This window comes from Eutrigla gurnardus (assembly GCF_963514095.1).
Source record: "Eutrigla gurnardus genome assembly, chromosome: 22".
Lineage (NCBI taxonomy): Eukaryota > Metazoa > Chordata > Actinopteri > Perciformes > Triglidae > Eutrigla > Eutrigla gurnardus.
In genome coordinates, this window is record NC_139933.1 from 16,463,369 (window position 1) to 16,488,524 (window position 25,156).

The window sequence follows — 25,156 nt, forward strand, 5'->3', positions numbered from 1 at the left end:
CATCCTCCATCCATCCATTCATCATCCATCCATCATCCACCCATCATCCATCCATCCACCCACATCCATCCATCCATCCATCCATCATCCACCCACATCCATCCATCCATCCATCCATCCACCCACCATCCAGCCATCATCCATCCACCCACATCCATCCATCCACCCATCATCCATCCATCCATCCATCCATCCACCCACCCATCATCCATCCATTCATCATCCACCCATCCTCCATCCATCATCCATCCACCCATCCATCCACCCATCATCCATCCATCCATCCATCCACCCACCCATCATCCATCCATTCATCATCCACCCATCATCCATCATCCATCCATCATCCATCCACCCATCATCCATCCATCATCCACCCACCCATCATCCACCCATCATCCATCCATCCATCCATCCATCCATCCATCCATCCACCCACATCCATCCATCCATCCATCCATCCACCCACCATCCAGCCATCCATCCATCCACCCACATCCATCCATCCATCCATCCACCCATCATCCATCCATACGTTTTTCATTCGCGTCTGTCTGTCACTGGAAGCCGTCATGCAGACAGACAGACAGACACACACATACACGTCTTGCATACACACAAATCATTTCCCAGCCTCCTTTCTGTCCACCCCCCTAAAATAAATCACATCTGTAACCTCAATAATTGGAAAATTAAAAAGGGGACTGGGCCAACATCCATATCATCCTCTGAGAAAATGAATAATATTGTGAGTAAATTACAGTGTGTTTTTTTTTTTGGGGGGGGGGGGGGGGGGGGGGGGTTGACGAGGCTTCTTGAACACCTCCACCGTCCAACTGAGTAGAACACATGGTGAGAAGGAAGTGGGGGGTGAAAGCCAATCAGAACCCATTCTGGTTCCACATGTCGTCACATGTCCCCCTTTTGCTTTTCCTTTTTTTTTTTTTTTTTTACAGAATGATGGACCCGATGAGCGAGTTAGATACAAATATTTTAAGCATGCTGAAGCTCGACTCTGATGCATGAATGTTTTCATCCTCCGATCGAGTAATTACACGACCGCCTTGCATCGCACGCATGGAAATCGTAAGTTTGCGGGGGCGATCGCAACCCGAATGCAGGAACGAGAGTCGTCGTTCACGACAGCCACTAGCTTGCGATGGCAAAGACTTTTTTCTCACGTTAAACAATGCTCACATGTTTTTTCCCACCCGGAGTAACTGAATAGTGCATACGTATACATGTGAGCGGTCGCTGGCGGAATGAAGCATGCTTGTTCGCACACATGCTGCATACCTCCAGTCCCAGCCCAATGGTAATATTTCAGAAATGCAGGGCTATAAAATCAGACTGTAGCATATATATCTTCCAGGTCTGACTGTCAGTCAGCGAGGAGGGCAGCGACACCGAGGATTTCATCAGCTCAGTAGTTTAAAAGACAGGACTTGCGGCACTTCCAACACCTGTTCAGTTCAGTAGTTACAAAGTGATGGTTTCCTGGGGGGCTTGCCAACGCGTTCAGTATCACTTACGGCTGAGTGACGGTGTAGAGGTTGGTTTAGTTTTTAACAAAACAAAACAAAAAGGTAAACCAGCCAGACCGGCCGGAGGAGTGAGGTGTTAGTTAGAAGATGCTTTTTTTTATTTATTCAAAAGCAAAGAAAGTTGTTTTTTTTTTTGTTTTTCGTTTTTACTGCATTAATCTCACAGGTAAAAAAAAAAAGTGTTACTGTACATGCCACAATCATCGTGTTGGCATGGAGGGGGGAAATAAATAAAGACAAGGGGGGAGGAAGGGAGAGGAGGCGTCCAAAGCTGCAGGGGAAAAGTGGCACAGCTGTAGCTTCTTCCCATGAGACCGAACTCTACCTCGGAATAAAGGTCAGACGGGTCAACGCAGGACGTCAGATATTATGGGAGTGGGTGTAGTGGTTCAGAAGACGGGTTCAAGGGTTTTTACAAAAAAAAAAAGTATCCACAGCTGATGTGCCATTACCCGTCAGGGCCTGAGTGTGCTGATGAACATGTCTCTGTGTCTGGGGGAAGCTGGGGAAGTCGTGCAGGAGGTGGTGGGGGGGTAGTCCAGCAGTCCGTTTGTGTCTGGCTCACTTGCACGTGTGGACGTCGTAGACGCGAACGCACTCCTGACAGCTGACGTAGCAGCACCAGTGGAAGATGCAGTGGCACTTCTCTTTGCGCTTCTCAGTCCGGGTGTTGTGGCCGCGGCCGCAGCACAGCAGGTCGCAGCCCTCGATGCCGTGCGACGACACGTTGCAGGCTCGGTCGCGCGTCCCGAAGGAGCCGGTCTCCGGGTTGGGCTCGCAGAAGTTGGGCGAGCCCTCGTAGTAGACCAGGTCGCGCTCGGTGGGGTGCTTGAAGAAGTTGTACTTGACCCGCAGCGTCTCCACCCAGCCTCGCGACTCGCGGTGCTTCTCCACCACCATCTCGGAGGCGCTGTCGTACTTGTCCTTCAGGTAGTCGCCCAGCATGCGGAAGTCCGGCTGCGCCCACCAGCACGTCTTCACCTCGCAGCTCCCTGACAGGCCATGGCATTTACAGCGCAGATGCATGTGGTCGAGGATGGTCTGAAAACACAGAGGACACGCTTGTGATCATTTTATAGAGGTGTGTGACATCACCCAGAGGTGCTTGGTAAATTTAAATGAGCTGTATTCACTGTGAATAGCAAGAGACACATCAGCTGGTTTACTACAGCGGTATGAACCCAAGGAAAACCATTTTGTAGTGGTTCAGTTGAAATGAACAGCATCTGTTAGAAAACGCCATCAGACAGCAACAGAACATGTAGGTGTCCTCGTAATAGCATCTCTAAACTGTGATTATTATCCACGCCAACCATTTACGTAAGTTACTACGAGCAATCACAGGCACATTTGGCAGAAATTCACCAGTTAACACAGTCACGCTTTAACTTGAAACACCTGGTTGGTCTGAAATGGGCTGTGATCCTGTCTGAACTCTGTAGAAACTTGCCGAACACCCAACAACCAGACATTTTGATGTTGGTAACGGTTTTATTTCAGCTGGATAGCAGGGGCAACAAAAAAAACCCCGTAATTTCCGTTGCCAACATGCATACATGCATATTTTTGAGGACATTGGCTGTGAAAGGGTCTATATCGGTTCTAAAGTTGACTCGCTTTCAAGCCCAGTTGAAAGAAAAAGCATGTACAACTAGGAAAGTTATATGGCAATCAAACATGTAAGCGTTCATGACCCACTTTCCTGATCCCTTAAAGCAACGCTCCACTAAAATATAACATTACAGGGTAAAGAGTCGCTGCCTGTGGGCTTTGAAAGGCTTCGTCAGCTTGGATTCACTACAGTTACAACAGATTTGAAAGGGCAATCCAGACTCATGACACAAAGATAAAGAATAGAAACTTTCTAAATGCATAGACCACTTTTCCGCAGTTGATCCATATGTTGAGTGTGCCCCGAGCTGTTTTCCCATCGTCAAGAAATCCCTAAATGCACTTCTTTTGGCAGCGCTTCGGAGCCGCGAGGTGGTGAGAAGTTTCTATGGACGTTTTGACATTTGTTTGCCGTGTCTCTCAGTTGCCACTGGAATCCACTTTAAGGCTGCAAATTCAAGCCGACTACGCCCGCGATCCTCCGGGGAGGCTGCAAACTTCTCAGAGCCACCTTTCCAGGCCTAAGGCATTGAGAATTTGATACTTTAAAAAGGTAGATTTCTTTTTTTGGGGGGTGGGGGTCGAGGATTCCAAGGGAAATAAACTAAACTGCGCTGGTCATAATTCGACTCGGTGATCGTGGGGCGAGGAAGTCAGCCGCCACCAAACAAGATCTGTTGGAATTTTATGGTCAGAAATTTACAGGAAATTAAGTAATGCAGGCTAACAAAACCACTGAAGAGTCGCGGGGCGGGCCAAGAAAAACAATACGCCACTGGCTGCAATTTATTTAAGTGTCATGCAGCTGTGAAGTACAGAAGCTCCGCTGCTGCTGCCGACTCCCTCTGAAGTCGCTGGCTCACATCGTGAGTGTGCTGCCGCGGGGCTTGTTTTACCTTTGTGTTTTGATTTTGTTGTGCTTTTAATTCAACAGCTATATTTAGCTGCAGAAATCCCCCAAGCCGGGGCGGAAGGCAGGTGGCTGAGGAAGGGGAGATTGGGGGTGGTAGTGGTAGAGGTAGTTGAGGGGGTGGGGGGACTAGTGACATCACTCTGTGAGCTTGTCATGCCAACATCAAGTCCCAGAGGCCCCGGGGCTAAATAATGGAGCGTGAGAGGGCCAGGTGGAGAGGGGAAGGAGGCTCCTGACAGGACTGCTGTTCACTTTAGCTCCTGTGGTCTCCCCGGCTGCTCCCGTGTGCTTACATCAAAGGGCCGTCTTATTGCCGTGTGGTCCCTCCATTTGCCCCTCAGCGAGCCGCCGCGGAGCCTATTTCTTCTCCCGAGCGGTGACAGCAGCACGGTGATGTTTTAAGTCAGTTGATTTCCTTCTCCCCCCTCGACTCACTCAGGTTATTTGACTGTCAGGGGATTTTTTTTTCATTGGGACGCAAGGCATGAAAGGCAAGGTGTGTTGCTTAGATGAGTAATTAACCAGTCATTCAAAGTCAAGTGCTTTCTTTTTTTTGGGGGGGGGGGATGGAAACTCAGCAATGTGCGGACAAGTCAAATACCAAAATCCCTGCCCGTCACATGAACAATAAGTAATCCCAAACCGTAATGTTTCCTGATAAATCCCCTCCCTCCGCCCGACAGACAGATCCTTTACTGCGTCTCAGTTTCCCCTGTACATCTAATGAATGATGTGAAATCCTGTCGTCCCTCAAACCACTGCTGATCAGTTTGCTTGGGGTAATCAATTTGTTGCACTATCCCGCCAAAAGTGTGTGGACTTCCCTGTCCACTTCCTTTTTTCAGGAATTGTGGAAATTCTATATTCATTCAAATTCATTTTCTCTAACAAGTGCAACATTAAATCAGTGGAATTACCAAGCTAGCTACTGGTGGCCAGTTAGCTAGCTAGCTAATTCAATCATTGTTTAATGCTGCACTGGTAGCCGAGCAGCGTCTCTCCGCCTCACCGCCATTTCAGAGAAGGAAAAGCTACCTCGCTAACCAGTTTTACAGATGGGTCTCTTATATCGACTATCAATTAGTTGACAAAATCCAAAGAGTGTTAGTTGGTAAAAAAGCCCTAGTTCCAGATCTGATCACCATCATCACTACTGGACCTCACAGATGCTCTCGTGGCTGAACGGGAACTACTTCCTGCAGAAAGGCCCTCCAGGAAAAGCCGCCGCAAAGCCTTCCCAGATGATTGGAGGCTGTTGTAGCAGCAGACAATGGCACAGGATGTTGAAACAATAACTCACAAGTGTAATGTTCACCTTCTGCAGTGTAGTTTATATTAATATGGAATACGCAACCCTAACAAAGCATATTTATTCCTTGTGTCTTTTTACCGTGCGTCCCGCCTCGTTGTTGTGTCGGTTCATCGCCGAGCGAGCGTCCGGACGGTTCTCTCTGGCGTCTGCGAACTCCCTGGACACCAGCACCCCGAACTCCGCGTCCTCGCTGCAGCCGCCCCACTTCCAGCCCTCCCCGGGGGGGCCCTTGTGGTGGGAGTCGCAGCCGCACATGGTGGACGTGCCCTCGGCGCAGGAGCGCGTCACCGCGAACGCCACGCCTGCTGAAGCGATGGCGTGAACGAACGCAGACTCTCTGGTTGCTGTGAGAAATGACGGGGGAAGGCAGGCAGAAAGAGAGAGAGAAATAAGAGAGGGTGAGTGTCAATGTTGTGCTGGATGAGGCGGTCTTTACCGCCGCCAACATCCAGACAGAAGTCCTGAAAGGGAAACCTCCAGGCAACAACCTTTTAACACAGCATTTCATCTTTGAGAAGGCACATTGATGGACCGCCATGGTGAAAAACATTTATATTTTACAATATATACAATACATGATTCACTGTATTTACCATGGAGGGGATACCTGATTTGTACTGGAAATTTGGCGATTTGTTTCTACTCACACACACAGAAAAGAAATTCTGGATTGCGAAAGGAAAGTTTTGGCAGCGCACCAGTTGTATTTAGCTGTAGCATGCTAGTTGGTTTAGCCTGGTTAGCTCAATGGATCCCGATTTTTGTGTCTGACATTACTAAACCGAAGTCGGGTACATCCCTGGACAACGTATTTTCAAGAATTTTCGTATGGAAACGTACGAAAAGTTATGTACAATTTTTTCGTGTATTATCCTACGAATTTCAAAATGACACCAGTGCGCATCCGCAATTTTTCCGTGTTTTATCCTACAAATATCAATTTGCGCGATTCCCTGCAGTGAAAAATGGCTTCCATTCCTTTCATTCATAATGGAAAATGCAGCATAATGCAGCATTTTAAAGCTGTTTCGGCATTAAAGTACATTTTGATGACATTCCTAGCGAAAAACATGCATTTTGTTCTCATATTAATCCGTCAGTGAATGTATACGATCTTTCGTTTGTTGGTTAGGGTTAGGGTAAAACTTAAGGTTAGGGTTAGAATTGGAGGAGCCTGGAATCGAACCAACGATCTTGAAGTTGCCAGCTAACCCCCTCTACCACAACCTGGTCAGGTTTAGGTCTGATGGTCTCTAACTACCAGCATAAAGCGCATCGTTTACGTGACTACGGCTCTGTGTAATACGTAGGAAATCATACGAAAATATCGTGCTTTGCTTTTCGTACTTTTTAGTATGAAAGCTGAGTGAGAGCAGCCTGCCCTGGAGACACATCAAACATTTAATTCACAATGACGTCAACCGAATGTGTCGATTAATGCAACGAAAAACTAGAAATGCCCTCCTCACAGGCTCCTCCTTCTCCTCACAGGCTCCTCCCACTGCAGATTCACAAAGTAATTGCTAATGCTACAGAGCGTTATGTGTGTCTGACCACACTCTATCGTAGACAACCCCGAATTGTGGTTTCAGCGAAGTGGTTGAACAATGTTATAATGTGCGTTCACATTGTGTATTTTAGTTACAGCCAAGCTCAGGAATAATCAGGAGTGCTTAATCAGAGTTCTGTGATGGATAATTACCCAGTCGGAGGTATTTTTGGATCACCAGAGGGGAGTTGGAATTTACATAACAGGCATGTCTGTGGTTTCTTTTTGTAATTTATAAGGTTTTTTTTGGCCATTATTTGAGTGTCAATCATTTTCAAAGTAAACTAACAAAAAATATATTTCCTCTGTTTTCCGAAAACATACCGAACCCTTACACAAGAACCGCTGTACGGTTCCACCCCTCGTATTTACCGTAAGACGATTGTGGGCGATGAGGAAGCACATGCTACAGGACACATGAAGGAGCAAAAAGCAGAGTCCCTGCAGTGACATCAGCCCATTGTGGTTATGTCAGGAGGGCCTAACGCTCAGTGGGATCTCAGTGACCTCTTGTCATCCCTGAGGTGTGCTGCTTTGCATCTGGATAGTGTTTCAGGAATGTTGTCAACCCCCCCCCCCCCCCCCCCCCCCACCTCCTCACCCGTCCCCTGCTCGGAGCCCAGGGCCTTCTAGTGAAACCTAGCAGTGTGTCGGGCCTGTTTCTTTTTCTTTTTTTTTTGCTCCGAAGGATGGAGTTACGCCTCCTTTGAAGGCAACAGCTTATTATGTAACCAGACACCATTGTTTCACAATCGCAGCACACTTAGCGTGGCTCACCCATTACACTCCGCTAGCTGTGGAGCAGCTAGCGGAGCGAAGGGGTGGCGTCCACTTCTCGGAGGCGTTCGGTGGCTTCGAGTTTCTGATACGCAACAATTGCCCCGATCTGAGTTTTTGAAATTTGTACAAACACGACGGGCGAATTAAACCGATATTTTGCAGACCACAGTGGCAACTAAAGCCAGAAATTCCTCAGCTATTCTGCTGCCAAGGAGACTTTCGGGACTTGATCAGACTGAAGTTTACAAGCCACAAACAAAGTTTACTGATGTTTGGCTGGAGGCTAGTCATATTTTTCTAACTTTAAAGTGTCTCCAAGTGAAGTTACAAAACAAAAATACCTTTTTCTGTTAGCCTTAATTATTATTATTATCCTCTGTTACAACGATTCTTAAATGATTGAAATTCAGTTTCTGAAAGATACTCAGTTTCTAACTGTATTATTGCTTATAATGCAAATAATTAAAATTTTATTGTGAAACAATCGCAGATGCTGAAACACTGTAAATCTCAACTATATTTTTAAAGTAAATACTTGAAAAGCGACAATGCAAACTGAAACTATATATATATATATATATTATATTCAAACAATGAATTACTAACTGCATGTTTAGAGAAACTGTATTTTTTCGTAGTTTCGTTTAATAAAAAGGGGGCAAGTTTTGATCTAAATCCCCAGTGCGTCCTTACATGATTGGATGACACTGTCTCCTCAGGTTGGGCATCCCTGCTCGACCTGGCAAAGGCATAGCCGGGCCCTCCACAACAGGGGCCTGTGAGCCCTGGGCCCCTGGAGCTCTGGCTGTTAGCCATGGCTAGCGCTGCTTCTGCTACCTGCTGGGCCCATCAATCCGCCTTTGTTTCCCTTGTGTCACACTGTATTATCCACACAAAGGGCCCAGCGACTCGCGCCCCCACAGCCCCGCTCTGCCCGGAGCTGGCATTCCCTAAACTCCCTAACCCGCCACCCCCCCCCCCCCCCCCCCCCACCACCTCTCTCTCTCTCTCTCCAGCCACCCCTCCGCCAACACCCTGAGCTGAAATCCCATACACCACCACCCACCACCCCACTTCCTCCGGGCACCCACCGACAGCGCCACCATGGCCAGCATAAGGTGGCCTGGACTGGTGCTTGGTCGCTCTCTCTTCCCTAAATCAAACTTTCCGTTCATCGCTCCCAAGTGAGCTTCCCTTCCTTCCTTCCTTCCTTCCCTTCCTTCCTCTGCTTCCCTTTCCCAAAGTGCACACCCAGACTAGGTTGGGAGAGATCCCCTTTCAGCCTGTTTTCATGACAGAGTCAAAAGGGCGTGTGAATGGGGCGTCCGTGGGAGCTGGACTGTGTGAGGCGCGCACCGGCCTTCATGCACAGTAGGGGTTGAGCGGAGCCCCCCGGCCCTTTTCTATTGCCTGTAATCTCATTTGGCCTCCCCTCTCCCTTTTATTTGACTGAGGAGCTTGGACTGCTCACACTGCCCATTCCTGCCCAGATTCCTTCCCCTCTGACACTCGGGGTAATTCATTTCCAATCACGACACATAAACTTCTACCTTTTATAATTAGGGACCGCGGGGGCCTTAAAGCGGGACACCTGTGCCTTTTGTTCCCCACCGTCAGGTTTTTTAGTGGGATTGTTTCAAAGGACGCCGTTATATCTAACGTGTGAAGCACCCCAATGGATGTCTTTCCCTTGATAGATTTTTCTTACCGCGCTGACCCTCTTTCATGTGTGACAGTGTAAACACGGTCCGGGGAGAAAACCGAACAGAAGTCCCAGTCGAGTCTGAAGTCGAATGCGAGGCTGAAGGTAAAGATGGATGGAGGTTGAATAATGTGTCAGAGCTTGTACCTGCGCTCATTTCTCACTGCAGCCAGGAAAGGTGTATATTATTGTAATTGCCCTCGTTAGGCGTTTGTCAGCAGAAGCCCAGAGAACAGGCAGCACTGAGCCTTAGGGTGTACGTTTTGTAACGGCTTGCAGTAGGCTCAGCCATAGTTTTTACTTTTAGAAGTTAGCAGATCCTTTGATCAACACAGCAAATTCATTCATTTACCTTTATCCAGCACGGGGCCGAAGATGGCCAAGTTGTCCTTGATGGTGGTACAGTTCCACCGCCGACCCCTGAACTGGTGCTGGCACTCCTGGATCCCCAGCTTGACCCCTTCTGCGACGCTGGGCATGATCTCTATGTAGTTGCGACAGAAGCGCAGCTGCTTGGGCACCAGGCCGGGGATGGAGCCGCACAGGATGGGTTGGGAGCCCAGGGACGAGTACTGCTGCCCGAGGGCCAGGGACCTGTGGACACACAGAGAGGGAGAGCTGCATCATGCCGGACGCCTGTTCAGAACTGGGAATACAAAGAGCTGCAACATGCTCAAAAAGAGGTTTATCACCACAACCAAACAGCTAACGAGCTGAAACTGAAACTTTTTTCCAAGCCCATTTCTTATTTGTTGCTTGTTTTGCATCACGAGACAAAATCACTTCAATGAATACCGTCTTCCTATATTAAAAATGTTAATTTCCTTTTACCCGAATCAACTGACGTTAACACTAGTCATCGACTCTTAATGCCCCAGGTTTGTTAAGACAACATCCAAGTTGCAGGAGAGAAACATGAAGAAATAACAAGAACTAAAAGAAAATTATACCAAGAATATTTTCTGACGTGTTAAAGACTTGATTTGGTCCCACCGATGTTTTTTAAGGGTTCATATTGACTGAACCTCAATACTTTTTTGGTACCGGCTAAAGAAAGACGGACTAAAGAACTGTTAAGTAGTCTCGACAGATTAGTAATAACTTACAACATGAGATCAACTTTATTCATCCCAAGGGTCTGACTGTTCTTTGGCCAGATCGTTCCCAATTTCTACAGTTTGATGATTTGGGAATTTTTGGCTTCGTTTGCGAAATTATCTAAAAGGTTTTGTGGTAGAAAATGCCTTCCAAACGAAAGGTGTCGTAAAAAGTATTGTGCGTTGGCGTCAGCAAATGATACCCAATTTCATGGGACGCCTGCCTCCCAGTTTAAGTCTGTGCCCTCCCTGAACCCATCAGTAGCAACGATGGTGAGCTGCCAGGGAGGCCTCCAAGAGGAAGGAGAGGAGATCGCTTAGGCGTTCATTGATCTCGGGTTTAACTGTAAGCGGTGATTCATGCGGGGGTGTTTTATAATGTATCTGTTTCATGTCATTTATACCAAGAGCTCCTGTTCAGCGTGGCTCTTTCTTTTCCATCGGGAAAGTGGGTTGGGCTGTTCTTGGGCCCACTTCAGGGCAGGGATACAAGCTATTAGTGCTGGCTTTAAACTGCTGAAGTGTTTCCATTTGTTAGCATACACAGCTCTGCTGATCGAACAGATAAGAACCTGTCTACCTGGGAAAAGCCCCCTCATCCAGTTTCAGATCATATGAAAACACCTGCCTTCGCGGTTTTCCTCTGTAGCTGATTTTGATAAGAATGACAACGTTTGCGGCCGAGCTCGTCGGCGACGGACGAACACGGCACATATCTGAGGATGCGCGCCTTCCCAGGAGGATCGTTCAGATGTGCCTGTGCAGGGATTAATCACCACCACGAGACAGCCAAGATCAGCCCGCGATGCCAGAAACCATTATAGTTTCATTCAGGTCATTAATTTTAATTGCTTTCTATTTCTCTTGAAATAAAAGTGTGAGAGAGAGAGAAAACATGTTTGCCGTGCCCGTGTTTTAACATGCTTTTTGTGATGACAAGCTCAAACAAAAACCGTACGGTTTCTCCCAGAGGGTCATGGATTTACTGTAGCATGTCGGACTCAAATGTTTACTTATATTGGGTCATACATGCAAGAGACGTACATGTTTCTGTTGATTTGGGCGTTTGTGGGGTTAGGAACGTGGAGATGTGCGGAGAGTCGAGCACTGGGCCGGAGTCCCGGAGGACAACGTGGCGCTGGAGGCCACTAGAGCATCACGGGGGAACAATTGAACAACACTGACCAGATCAGAGCGCCACTGATGATGACCTCAGGACCCCCGCGGGGCGCAACCCAATCATAGCAGCCGCTGACTCTGACAGATGAGTGCGGCGCAGTGCCCCACCCCACCCCTCTACGTATGGTTACCACCAAAACCCTGCCCCCACCTCACCGACGCCCTCCTCCCCTCCCCAACACGGCTTTGAATCTCAGGTGGGAATTGTTACAGCAAGCTCCCAGGTATCAAGCTTTTGCCAGAGGAGCTTACACACCGAGACATGAGGCTGAGCTGTTGTGCTTTCACAGCTGGTGTAATGGAATATACGATGATCACATAATCAGCCATAAGCCACTTGTGTTGTTGGCTTCCCGGCTGACACCAGCGCACAACAAACAATTCTTATGTTTCAGCATGTAAACCCCGTCTGATTGCAGCTCCTCCAGGGGCAGCGCAGTTAAATAAACTATTTGAAAACTCTCCAAACGCTGCCACGCACAAGGAAAAAATAAGTCTCATATCCAAGTCAATAATTCAAACTTGAACATGCTCTTTTGCCCAATTTGATGTTCCCATGCCGTAATTTGATAGCACTCATCAATCTCATTCATGTTCTTGTCTCAAGTTTACCGAAGCGGAGGCGGCCACATTAGCTCATCGGCCAGTCCCGATCCCACCAACATCACAGAGTTCAAGTGTTGCTGACTTCACTCCGTCTGGTGACTGAGTGACTAAGGGCCTTAATTACACTGTCTGCTAAGCTTGGTTACTGCCCATTAATCTCTCAGTCATGGGATGGACCAGAGTGGGTGATGCCCTGCACGCGCTTTCAGCTTGAACCCTGATGTCACACGCTTCGCAACAACATCAGTCAGTTAACTCAAAGGAGAGAGAAATACCTCTGCACTTAGACTGCCGTACCAACCCGTTACATTTCAGGTTCTATTCGGGACAGCTGAACCGCTTGCCCACCACTCTGACATACTGGCTTAGCTAGTGAAGTTGGGTTTACTGATGGAATCAATTAGCTAACCGCATGGGACTTTGTGGTGGACATAGCATGTTTAGACTACAGGCTGTGGATCTACCAGCCTATTTGTCTTTGTTTGCAAAGGACGTGCCTCACTTGATCCACATGGACAGATGAGATGAAAGGGATATCTTTTTGGCTAGGTGCTAATGAGAGTCTTAACCCTGAGGGGTTATGAGGCGTATCGTGCAAACAGACGCATGCATGCGGGCCACATGTGAGCCACGCTGATCCTGCCTGCTTTGCGCTCACTTCTCGGAAGCCACGAGCAACGTGTCTCAACCGAGTGAGGGAGCAGCAGACGCAGAGACCTCCACAGACGCAGAATGCCGGGGGAATCTGCTGCAGGGGACGAGACAGGCAGCAGAGCAGCAGCGAGCGGCAGGGTTTGGCAGGTGCATGCCCAGGCAGGTCCCTATGGGGCCTCTGCTGGCCTGGGGGGGTTTACGGCTTGGTTGGGGGTTTTCTCAGTATCTAAACTGGGCTGATGTGAAAGTATGACGGGCCGCTGGAAACCACAGAAATGAAGCAGAGGAAACAAAGGGATTCCACCACACACCTCACTGAAGAGTGGAAATTCAAGCAATCAAGACTATAATGCTGTCAACAAAAACTTTGGACTCAACCACTCCCAATGCATTAGAAAAGTGCAGTGGCAGCTTTTTTATTTTCAATTTTGTCTCTGAACAAGGACTCTTGTACTGTCAGAAATATGTTGCAGCTGTTGTTGTGGGAGGCCTGCATTACAGGGGTCAGTGTGAAGCACATGTTTGTGCACTGGGGAGATTTCTTTGTGGCAGCCTTCCATGTCCAGAGGCACAAAAATTACCAGGTGACCCCCTGAACCTGTTGAGCCGAACATGACACCTGACCTCACTGCTTTTACCCTGATGGCCTACAGAAACAGTTTGAAGTTCATGACTAGGGTCCGTGCACAAGTATATAAAACAAAAAGGGAGGGGGGTGCAGATAAAAGTCATTATGATCAGGTGAACTTCAATAATACACCCTGTCAGAGTTGCTGCTCATCTTTAAGTGAGGAGAGTAAAATAAGGAATTGTATTCCTGCAGGCCCTTTGCACTGTTTTGGATTCTGGTCCTTACATTTGTGTAAAACATTTTGAATTTTGAATACTGTAGCTTATATGGCACAAGCATAACATGGCTCTTGAAACCTCCCACTTAAACTAGACTAAAATGTATTAGGCAACAGATTAAGAACATATTTTAAAAACAGAATTTAAAATGCAGACACTGAAACAATGTCTAGGCATATATATATATATATATATATATATATATATATATATATATTGAACTAACTTTAGACATCACATTGATTCAGTGGGCTGTGATGGTCAAAACGAGGATAATTCCATGCATTTTACATGTTCTCATTTGAGACATTTGCATTGATGCGCATTGTGTCTATGTATATGAAATGTGCTATATAAATAAACTTGACTTGGTTACAATAAATTCACACTGCTAATTACTCTTCTCCAAAATTATACATTTAAATTATTATTAAAATGTATTATTATTATTATTATTATTAAAATGTATTATTATTATTATTATTATTATTATTATTATTATTATTATTATTATTATTATTATTATTATTATTATTATGTGTAGCCTATATATAAGTAATGTACATGTGATTTCCCATTATTTCATATTTTCATATAATGTGAAAATAAATATTGATAATTGCACAAACCTAATGAGGAGCCAAATGTCACTTCCGGCTGCCATCTTTGGTCAAAGTGTGGAAAACAAGGTTTGCTTTAACTGTCTTCTCCTGCTGCTAACTGTGTTATTTATGTATTTATCTATTTGGATATCGTCAGAAAACTCTTCGGTGGATCTGGACGTGTGTTCAAAAAACTGGTAAGTGTTCTCAAACGACCTGCTGATTAATTTTTTAGTGTTGTACTTGTGTAATTAGCCTTAAGCAAAACGGAAGTAGAGCTAGCTAATGTTAGCGTTAGCTTCGCGTTTTCAGTGTAAAGTCGTTACGTCGTTGTCCTACTCCTCAATGCGCTCGCGCACCTCGGTCGTTAACGTAAAAGTAACAAGTGACGTCCAATACGACTTTGTTTTCTCATCCCCTCTTGTTTAGTAAGTAAGTAAGTCAGCGAAAACTACCTTTATTACGTCCGCCATTTAAGATGTTATTAAAGTAAAAGTACTTCTTAGCTAAATGTACCTGTTGTACTCGTAAACGTACTTGTGCGTAATGTAGAGTTGTCAAAAGTACATCCTGTACTCGAGTAGATGTACAGATACTTGTGTTAAAAAAATACTCTGGTAAAAGTAATAGTACAGATTCAACTGCTTTACTAAGGTAAAAGTGAAAAAGTACTCAAAATTTCTACCGGCTGTTTTTAATGTAGTGTAATGTAGGATTTATACAGTATGTTATGTACAGTAACAAAGTATTTGTATGTTGTTACTTCATGCTCTGTGTGTAAAATCTGAATAAACAAATTAATAATAGAAATTAAAGGTCATATTGATAACATTTTTCATAAATGAATAATTACAACAATTTAAAAAAAAACCTCCACAGAGCTTTTAGAAAGGTGCAGAATCAAAGTATCACTTCTTGCGAAAAAACCTTTTTGATTGTGAATGAATCATTTTTAAAAATGTTGTCGGTCTGTAATGAATGTTCTGTTTACTTCTGTGTAGATGTGATGTGTGGCTGCGGCTTCTAGCAAGGCTTGTGAGCCAATAGAATAACCACGTTGGTATCACATGGTATCTCTGCGTAGTCAGGGGTCAAGAGTCTTTGGGGTTGCCAGTTAGTGTGGAGAAAACAGAAAAATGGTGTTTGAGGGTAAGCGGGCGGCATTCACCAATGCACAAAGTAACCCAAATGTATAGCGACATGTTGCAAAATGAATTCATACCGCGAAAGATTCATCACTTGACATGACTGAGTCTGTCTGAGTGTCACTCCACTCCACCATGAGAACGCAGGTTGTGCAACGACGTGAATGCAATGGAAGGGGGAGTGCAAGTGTGACATCTAGTTATCAAAAGTACCTTTAACTTTAGCTGTTTAAAAGAAATATAGTGGCAATATTCTCTTCTAAAATACAGTATATTAGAAGTTTTAATTAACATAAATTGGAAATACTGCAGTAAAGTATGTGCGCTCTGTTTGTTTTCACTGCTGGTTTCAGCTGGAATGATCAGCCTTGATCACTGGTCAGAAAGGCACAAATGAAGACATTTTTATGTTCAGATTGTTTCTGACTGAAGTTTTGAGTGGTTTGTAGTTCTGAGCAAACCTGTACCTAAGTATTAGGGTGAAAACGAGAGGAAACAGGAAGTATTTAATGGAGCCTGTCACAATCCATCCCTCCATGCATTATTCCTGAGGCATTTGCTCAAGGACTGATTGAAGCCTCCGTCCATGCATGAAGGCAGGGTGAGCAGTTGTGTTACTAACAACAAGGTCATCGCTAAATTGATGCAAAGGTGTGGATGCCTTTATTCGTATTGCTCATTCTGGGCAAACACGTGTTTCATCATAAGTTGGGACGCTGTCCAGGTGATCGCTCTCAGGTGAAGAGGAGCTGATGATGTATTCAAGTAACTGCACCTTGTTTGTGTGGAATTCAAGACTTTCACAATGAGTAAGACACCAGGATTTCATCAGCTCTGATGCTGTAATGAATCAATCATCAAATCTTAAATCTAATTTCTTTCATTTTAGCATTTTAGATGCCTTTTTTGTTGTTGTTGTTGAGGTAAATCAACTTCCCAGTATGAACACTTGCAAAGTCCCTTTGTAAATCCCCAGGTCCTAAAAGTTGTAAAATACACTAAGAAATTGATTTTCCTTCCTCTTTTCATGCGAATGAAACACTAGAGCGCTTGCCCTTTTGGGCCCACGACGTTGCCTCAAATTCTGTTGTTTTTAAAACAAAATTGTGCCATGATGAGTCAACGAGTGCTGTTTTTACGCCACGCGTGGACAGTACACGCCTCTGATGTGCCTCAAAATGACTTTTGCTGACTCTCTCCTTCTAAACGAGGCTGCTGTCTCCGTATGAATGATCCTGAGCGTAATGCGGCCTGCGGAGGCCTCAAGGTTACATGGGTTACCCTCCAACATAAACAACGGTGAAGAGGCTTCTGTCTTTGCTCGTCTTCATGCCAAGGCTGATGATCTCGTAGTGCTGCAACTAGCGTCTTTCATTTTAGTATGCATAGTTGTTTTCATTTGAATTTGTCATCAAATAAGAAGCATTTTTCTAACGTTTTGGTGTGTTTGTAATCCTGAGGGGCTAAGAAAAAAGACTTGAATATTCGGGTCCAGTGAACACGCACACAGTTAGTCCTCGGCTGCAGTGACGCTGTGAAGACTGGAACACGTTGACCAATCAGAGCACACTGGGGCTTTTTGGGAAGGAGGGGTGCTTAAAAAGATGAATACAGGTATATTATAAAAATAATGTTTTCTGAACATTAAAGTGTGTAAACATGTTCTAGGAGAAACCCCAAACACAAGTATGGACGTGAAAACGAGCACGATATGTCTCCTTAAGTAACAGATTTGTTTCTGGCGTCAGATTTCATAAAAAGCTACAACATTCCGAAGCATTTGCCATTATTGACAATGGGTGCTAGTCCTTCTTAGCCATGTCTGAACAAGTTAACTTATTTAATTAAAGCAAAGTTAATAATGTTAGCTTATGCCAGAGTTTGTGCCTGGAGCGCCAAGTCCCGAGTGTGTTCTGTCACCTCCTCTGTGAGAGCCTGGCTCCCGAAAAAGGCTCCGGCAGTAACAGACTGCGAGCATATTGTTTGCATTAAACTCTAATCTACCTCTAATTTACCTCTATATGTTGACGCCGCAGCTCAACTTGTCAGATTTGCCTGGAGGACATTGTGCTGCTAAATGAGGCCCTGGCAGAGCAGTCGAGAGACGTGCGTTGAAAACATCGCCACCAGAATTGTATTCATAAATCCCACAAGTCGAGTCCGCGGAGAGATAAAAGACAGTCGAAAGAGAGGTAAGTGGGCCAAGGAAAGTTGTCGGCTTTGCCCGAGGATGGGACTTTTCCTGGTGGAGGCTGGAATGCAAATCTCCTGTCTGTGTTTTGTTGTCTTCTCCCTTTTCTTTGGCACACTTTTGATTTGTAGTCCAACAGCTCCTGGCTGATCAGATAAAAAATGACAGGACCCCTGAAAAATGTTCCAACCTGTTCTCTCTTTCTACCTCCTCTTTGCCTCCCCTCCTTTCCCCCTCGCCGCAGACTGCTGCAGAGAGTGTGGAGTTGGGACAAGGAGCCCCTGCAGTCACAAGTATGAGAGATGTGAGGAGGGAAGCAGAACGAGGTGTAAACTTGTGAACCTGCCTTGTCAGAAGGTGAATGTGATGCAGCGGTAGCTTGTACGGACGCCCGTAAGACTGGAAGCCTGTCTGCAGGTGGACGATCTGTTGTCTCGAATGGACGGAGCTTTAACCGCCGCTTCAAACGATGCATAGTTCCCTGGCACCGCTCATTAGCGGCGGCTTGTTGGCATTGTCAGCAGCGAATGGATCCTATGCAAATCATAACTCGTAGTGGATTCTCTGGAATCTTCCATCGTATGTTTGGAATTCCTGTGTATTTCAGCCACAGCATTGTGTGTTTAAACGTAGTTAAAAACCCTAATTGCTGTTGACTTTCGCATGCTTAGGTAATTTTGGAAAGGAAAAAAACCCTGTGGTGTGATGACTACCTTGTTCGGTTTGAACCCCTCCCCTGTTGTTCTTTTGTATCCCTCGGTGGGGGCTGGGTGCTGTACAACAATACATTTCAGGTGCAATCTGAAATGCACAGAACTTCAATCTTAATGTTCACATATTCTTTCACCCGGTCATTGTTTTGGCTTCATTTGTTAAATGAAGAACAAAGATTTTGGAGAAATAGTGTTATATTTCTCAAATGTAAGTCTTGAAAAAGCGGTATCAACGCAGTGTCGGTACTGAAATCACCAGAGTATTAGAAAACAAAAAAAAGAAAGGAACCTAGGGATGCACAATTGATACATTTTGATTGTGATCATAATTTTGGCTTCCCACAATTAAATGCAACATGATTAGCTGTTAAATTGGCATCACGGAAAACGATTCTGTAAATCAAATGATGCACTTCCTCAACACACAGCCAGCCACCGGGGTGCGACCGCTGCCGTGCCGCTCTGCCGGCGTGCCGCTCTGCAGCAGCAGCCGGTTGTTAGAAACTCTCCCATAAGTTGCGCCCGCAGAAGGGCAACATGTACTGTATAGTACTGTCTGCGAAAAAGCACCAAATTCAGGTGAAGAAGCACCATGAGGCTTTTATTTTGATGCATTAGCGGGAATGTAGCACAACACGGAAGTGAAAGCAGCGCTCTGTGTATTTTTAAATGAGAGTGCAATAAAAACATATTTTGTCCCTAAAATCAGTAAATAATCTTGATCTCAATATTTAATATATAACCATGACTATAATGTTAACCATAATCCCCCCCCCCAGTTTTCTGACCTGACAACTTCTTTGGAATTATTCCCGACATTATCTGCGGTTACCGAGAGACATTGAGTGAACGCCCTCTCTTCCTTCCTTCGCTGCGTGCTGATTAGCCGTTTGCTTGACCTGGTCAGCGACCCCGGGGCTTTGACTGAATACAGGCTGTACAGGTGTGAGCCACAGATCTCTGTCGCTGACCTGCATGTCAGAGAAACTGCTCTCTGCCAATAGTTAACCTCCTGTAACAACCCACGCAGGTGACATCAGCCAGGTAATGAAGACTTTAAATATTGTGCGTGTGCGCGCCTCCGCACGTGACCCTAACGATCTCTGTGCCTCTGGCCGTTGCCGTTTTCCCTTTGAACTGGCCCGGCCTGTGTTTTAGTGCAGCTAATAGCTGTGCACTGGGGGACTTTGTCATTTCCTACGAGAGCGCGCTGCACGGCCTTTGATAGTGTTTGAAGACGAGAAAACTCGCTGCTTTGTAATACCAGCCTCCTTTGAAGCTCCAGTTTGACTGGATAATGTCATCCTACGCGCTTGTTGGGTGACGACAGTCTTGCAAGTATGTTTTGTGAAGAAACATGTTGGTTCGGTATGTGGAGGTAACAATCGCTGACAGTGCAAGTGCACTTTCACATCTCTGAACGATACACGATAAACCTTGTTTTCTGGTAATTCTATACACCGTCCTCATGAAATAACCACATGGCAAAGACTACATTTGTATATATCAAGTACATTCTCATTATATTATATATACTTTTAAACGGTATATATATTGAATGGTTTAAAGTGAAATTGTGCCTTTTATCTTCATCTTAACGCCGTTAATGCATTTCTGTGTATTGCAGTCCGCTTCAGGTGAAGAAGCCGTGCAGGGGGATGATCCTAGCCTGCTCTATAATATTGTTTTGATCGGCCTGAGTCTGAGACAGTTTCCTCTCTGTGATAACAAAACAGCTGTTCACTTTGGCTTCGCTCCCACATGCAGGGATCAGAACGTAAAGCCTAAACATGAACATCAGGCAGTGTTTTCTTTCAGACATCGCTATAGAAACAGTATAGAAAAATATAGATGGTATATCCTTTAGCTATATATATATATACATACACATACACACACACATGTATACACACACACATATATATACATGTATATGTACATATACATAATATAACATATTGCATATAATGCACCTGCCACAACGCAGCAGTGGTAAAAACACCTGCTCAGGATTCAGCTCTTACTTTTAAGAGCTGAATCCTGCTGAATTTTCAGATTTTACTTTTCCCCTCTGTCCTCGTGGATGTCACTTTCCACGGAGACATTTCTCTCCAAATTGCCTTTGACCCCGGCCCTACGGCTGCCCTCGGCCATTCATAATGGAACCCTGAAGTTTCTTGTGAATGACATTCTTCTGGACTTTCCTGCTCTTTTCTCTACCTTCCACCACGCCGCTGAGAATAATACCCGAACATCCTTGATCTTTTCACACAAGGGCGGCAGACGGAGGATTTTCCCGCAGTAAGAATCATTTAAGTGATCCCTTTGCCATTGGTAGGGGTTTTCGGGGTTGAAGATTGGATTGAAGATTGGAGGCAGGGGGGGAAGTCACAGTCACAGATAATGACATTCCTGAGACCCAGAGATGAACTCTAGAGCCCCATTTAAGCCGCTCAGGTTGAACTGGGTAAGGTCTGTGTGTCGACTGGGCAGTTTGGTAAACCTAGATAGCCTGGCGTGAGCCCTTTCAAGAGGTACGCTGCTGATGTTATTGAGGCCCCCGGTGGTTCCCAATACCTCTACAAGTAGTCCTTCAAACAGCAATTTTAGTCAGGAAGCCGTATTTAGGGCTTATTCATGCCGCAAAGGATGTTCAAATTGAATCTCTGAGAGCTTTAAAAAATGCACCGAGCCTAATTAAATGGTATTTATAAGTGTAATACCTTTTTTAAATTGTTATTCTGCACTGTTAAGAAATAGTATTTCTTGTTTTTTTGTTCTGATGATAGTTACATGTAACGTATGCCTGCATTTGTAGCAGAATATGAAGCAGTTGTGACTGTTAATGTTCCACCTGCGTGGCAGCGGAGTGCAGCCCCGCCAGGCTCACTGATTTCACTGAAGACTGATTGATCAGGACTGTGTCAGCGCATGCTGATCATCAAAGAGAACAAAGCTTCCGTTTCCTCTATACTTCCTCATGTTAAACCCAATTTTTAAATTGTAAAGAAAAAGTGTACAATGTCTCTTCTTTTTCATGCAGATTTAACCTCAGTTATAACGGAGGATTAACAGTTAGTGGATTTTAACACCTCTGGCTGTGACATGACAGCGTTAAACCGGTGATCACCGCCGATGCTCGACGGCTGTTATCGGGAGTTAATTCAGCCGAGGTAATTCCTCGCTGAAAGTGACTGTCATCATTCACTTTCAACCGCCGCTGTTTACGCAAGGAGCACAAACACACAGCTGGCTGACAGAGCGGCTTAAAGTAGCTGATGAGTTGAGCCACGACGGGCTTAATGCAAAACTAGCCGTGACTCTTAATTTAACGTTCAATAAGAACAGAATATTACGTCCTTGGCTAATTATTTCATCAAAGGTTAAAAGGTGAATCAGGAGCAATAAGTCCAAGAACAGATATGATTTATTTTTCATTTTTAAACCACGCAGAGAGCCGTTGTTAGATAGTTGGACAGAGACACTGTGGGACTTGTGGATTGTGTAGTATGTAGCATCGCAGCAAAGCTTTAAACTGTCAGGGATTCTTTCAAACTTTGTTTTTTGCCATGTTACACAAAACTGCTGTTCCCCACCCCCCCAACATTCTTGCATTTCAAGAAGGGGCAATTTACCGCTCTTGTTTGGCCTTTTCCAAACCCACCTCATCAAGTTTGTCTTCCTACTACACCTCATCTCCGTCCATGCATATGTGCATATCACCGGAGTTATTTATGCCCTGTTTTGTTTTCAACACCCCGTCTTGTAAAAGGAAAGGCTGCCAGGCATAAAGCAGTCAAAAATGCTCTTCCCTGCAACCCGTCCCACCTTGGTTGGAGAATTTATGGCCAAGTCCTCGCCCCTGAGACAGGAGCCGAGAGGAGCCCTGCCTGGGCCCTTTGCTGAAACTCGGCACCCTCTCGTTTGACGCACCACCTCATTTTGTCTCCCTTTTGGACATGTTGGACACCGCGGGGTGATGCCACTGATGTGCGCTGTTTGACACCCATTCCTCAGCACCTGCCCAGTCACCTGGAGCTACGGCTCCGCTTTTCATCTTTTCCCACCCTCAGTAACCCGTTCCCCCAGCCTACACTTCAAAAATTTGTTACCCAAATCAAAGGTGGTGCGCATTGTCGAGGTTTCGAACATTACACCGGTGTCATGTAAGCTCCTTTTGAACAGCACAGCTGCAGGTAATTGACACAGGGAGCGAATCTCAGGCTCTTTGTCACTGTCGTCTGACGGTCCTCGCCGAAGCCAGGAGTGGGTGTAAAGTCCTCTTTGCCATTAACACTTCAGCCCTGTGGCCTGTGTGCTTGGCAGCTGCCTGTTCTGTAAATGAAACCAGAAGATGCTCGCGGTTTGGACGGCACCGCGGTGGGACCACATGCTAGTCGGGCTACTAAAAAGTGCAGTAGCTCTGACAAGTATTGTGTTGTGAGCCAAAAGAGCTTTGTCATACGCCCACGCAAATATCTTCAAAATAGAAGCTTTATGTTACAAAAGGAGAGACCAGGAGTTATGAGGTCAGCTGCATGTAGCTGAATTTGTAATGAGATAAACCTCTAAATTTCAGTTGCCGGTGCCAAAAGCGATCTGGGATAATTTAACAAAGAATAAAAACCCTGCGGCACCTAAACATATTGTCTCCTGACAAATCCGTAGTGGAGGGGGGTTGAATTGTGGCGCAATTGAAAAGCAAAATTATATGCTTAACTGTTTTAAAAAGGATTAATTTAATTACAGCTGATGCCCCGTGGCAGACCGCAGATTTGTAATAATTTAAAAAATGTAAACAAGTTTGTCAGTGGCAAAGATTTTTGTGTTCAGCGCCATGTCATGCATCTAGTGAAAAAAACAACAATTCAACATTCAATTCACGGCATGTTTTTTTGAGGGATCCAGCGGCCTGGATGTCGAAACTGTGACGCACAATAGCAAACAAAATGACGCTGATCTTATAAGTCATGATCCCTGAGGCACTCCTTACAATTATATGGTTGTATTTCAAGAAAGAAATTGATTACAGTGGAGAAACGGGGAGCCTATTTGAGGCTTTGTTGAGTTTCATCAGTGTTGTCATCACGCTTAAGTGCCGTCCACAATTTATGTAATAATGACCGATCTCACTGACTTACAGTGTTGTTGGGGAAATGCCTGGCAAGTCCTTACACTGCTGATGACAATTCATATCAACACAGCAACCGCTCGCTGATTTTTTCCCATAAATCCAAAAAAGAAAAAACGTTTTAATCATCCAAGGGGTTCCCAAGCTTAAAATTCATCCTCTTTGCATCACAACATACACCAATATGATAAATGGACCTGAGTTTTCGAGGGGAAAAGAACGGCGAGCCTTTTCCGTTACACTAGTATTTGAGGTTAAGATTCTTTTGACTGGGCCGGAGAACATTTTTCCACGCAGTCAACTGAAAGTGTACACTCTGCCCTCTCAGAAATGATCATTTGACCGAAAAGTCTCTCTCTCTCTCTCTCTATCTCTCTCTCTCTCTCTCTTCGTAGGGTCTGATGCTGAAAACTGTGGATTTGTACTCACCACCAGATGGGATAGCCTCCAAGCACCCGTGAGCTGGACAACCACACACACATCAAATATCCAATCAAATACAAATCCATGAGGTAAGCCTTGTTGTAGTAGTGTGTGAGGAGGGTAAGTGGATCAATACATAGAACTTCCAGCGGGCAAAATGAAGAAGAGTTTTCCAGGAAGAGAAGCTCTAGGGCAGCTTGATTGTTGAATGAGGGGAAGGTTAAAAAATGATATTGAGAAGAAGAAGAAGAAGAAGAAGAAAAAAAAATCTTCCTCCTGTTTTCCCCCCTTTTCTTTGAGTCGGGCCAGGAAAGTGTGTCTGTCTCCTAGTAGTTAAGAGAATAAGTGTCTCTTGCACACATGCACACACGCTCCTACCCGTCCTCTCCTTCCCTCCCTCTCTCTGAGGTTCTTCCCTAAGGTAGATATCTTTTTCTCTCTCTCTCTCTACTTTTTTCTCCCTCAGGATGCCTCATCCACAGGCCCAATATTAAAGGGGGGGGGGGGGGGGGTTGGTGGGGGTGGAGGAGAGGCGGGGGGAATGAGGTTTGGAGATGTCAGCTGGCAAGCCAATCACAGAAGATGGCCTTAGGTTACGAAAAAAAAAATTATTATTCGTTCCCATCTGTCAATCACACGCCACCCCCTGGTAATGTGGAAAAGAAAGGAAAGAGTGAAAAGAGGGAGGGAGGGAGGGAAATGAGAGAGGGTGGTATGGGGAGGGACACATGAAAAAAAAAAGGTAGAGTTGTTACTCAACTTGTTTCATGTGTGATCAGAGACTAGAAAAAAAAAGGTGAAGGGATGCAGGCCAGCTTCTTCCCCCCAGACTCGGGTTAACACTGGCCCACGCACATGTTGACACATTGATTTTTTTCGGGTTGTGCCCTGACTAATTGATCCGGATATTCACACACACGTCAACACATGCATAATCTCTGTCTCCGCTCACGTGGGATATATACAGTGAATTTTCTAAATTGTTGTCCGCCCACCCCAACAGGGGAGGACATAAAAGGGGACACAATAAAGCCATAAACGGTGGTGGTGGTGGCTGGGCCAGGCATGCAGGGGTTATATGCTTCAGCGGCCCAAAGGCGACACATTTTACATCAATACTATTGTCATTCTGATGGGCTGTGGGGCGAGCAGCCG

General features: G+C 45.4%; 2 protein-coding genes across 2 annotated transcripts in view; one reads left to right on the forward strand and one right to left on the reverse strand.

Annotated features, from left to right (window-relative positions):
• Nucleotides 1–25,156, forward strand: part of psmd11b (proteasome 26S subunit, non-ATPase 11b) — a 76,828-nt gene that overhangs the window by 33,107 nt on the left and 18,565 nt on the right. The window lies entirely within an intron of this gene.
• wnt3 (wingless-type MMTV integration site family, member 3) lies at nucleotides 785–24,143 on the reverse strand. Its single transcript, XM_084039740.1, has 4 exons — nucleotides 24,008–24,143; nucleotides 9,764–10,005; nucleotides 5,459–5,724; nucleotides 785–2,585 (listed from the first exon to the last, which is right to left on the reverse strand). The coding sequence occupies exons 1-4, from the start codon at nucleotides 24,085–24,087 to the stop codon at nucleotides 2,106–2,108; spliced, it is 1,068 nt and encodes a 355-aa protein (XP_083895866.1). The 5' UTR covers nucleotides 24,088–24,143; the 3' UTR covers nucleotides 785–2,105.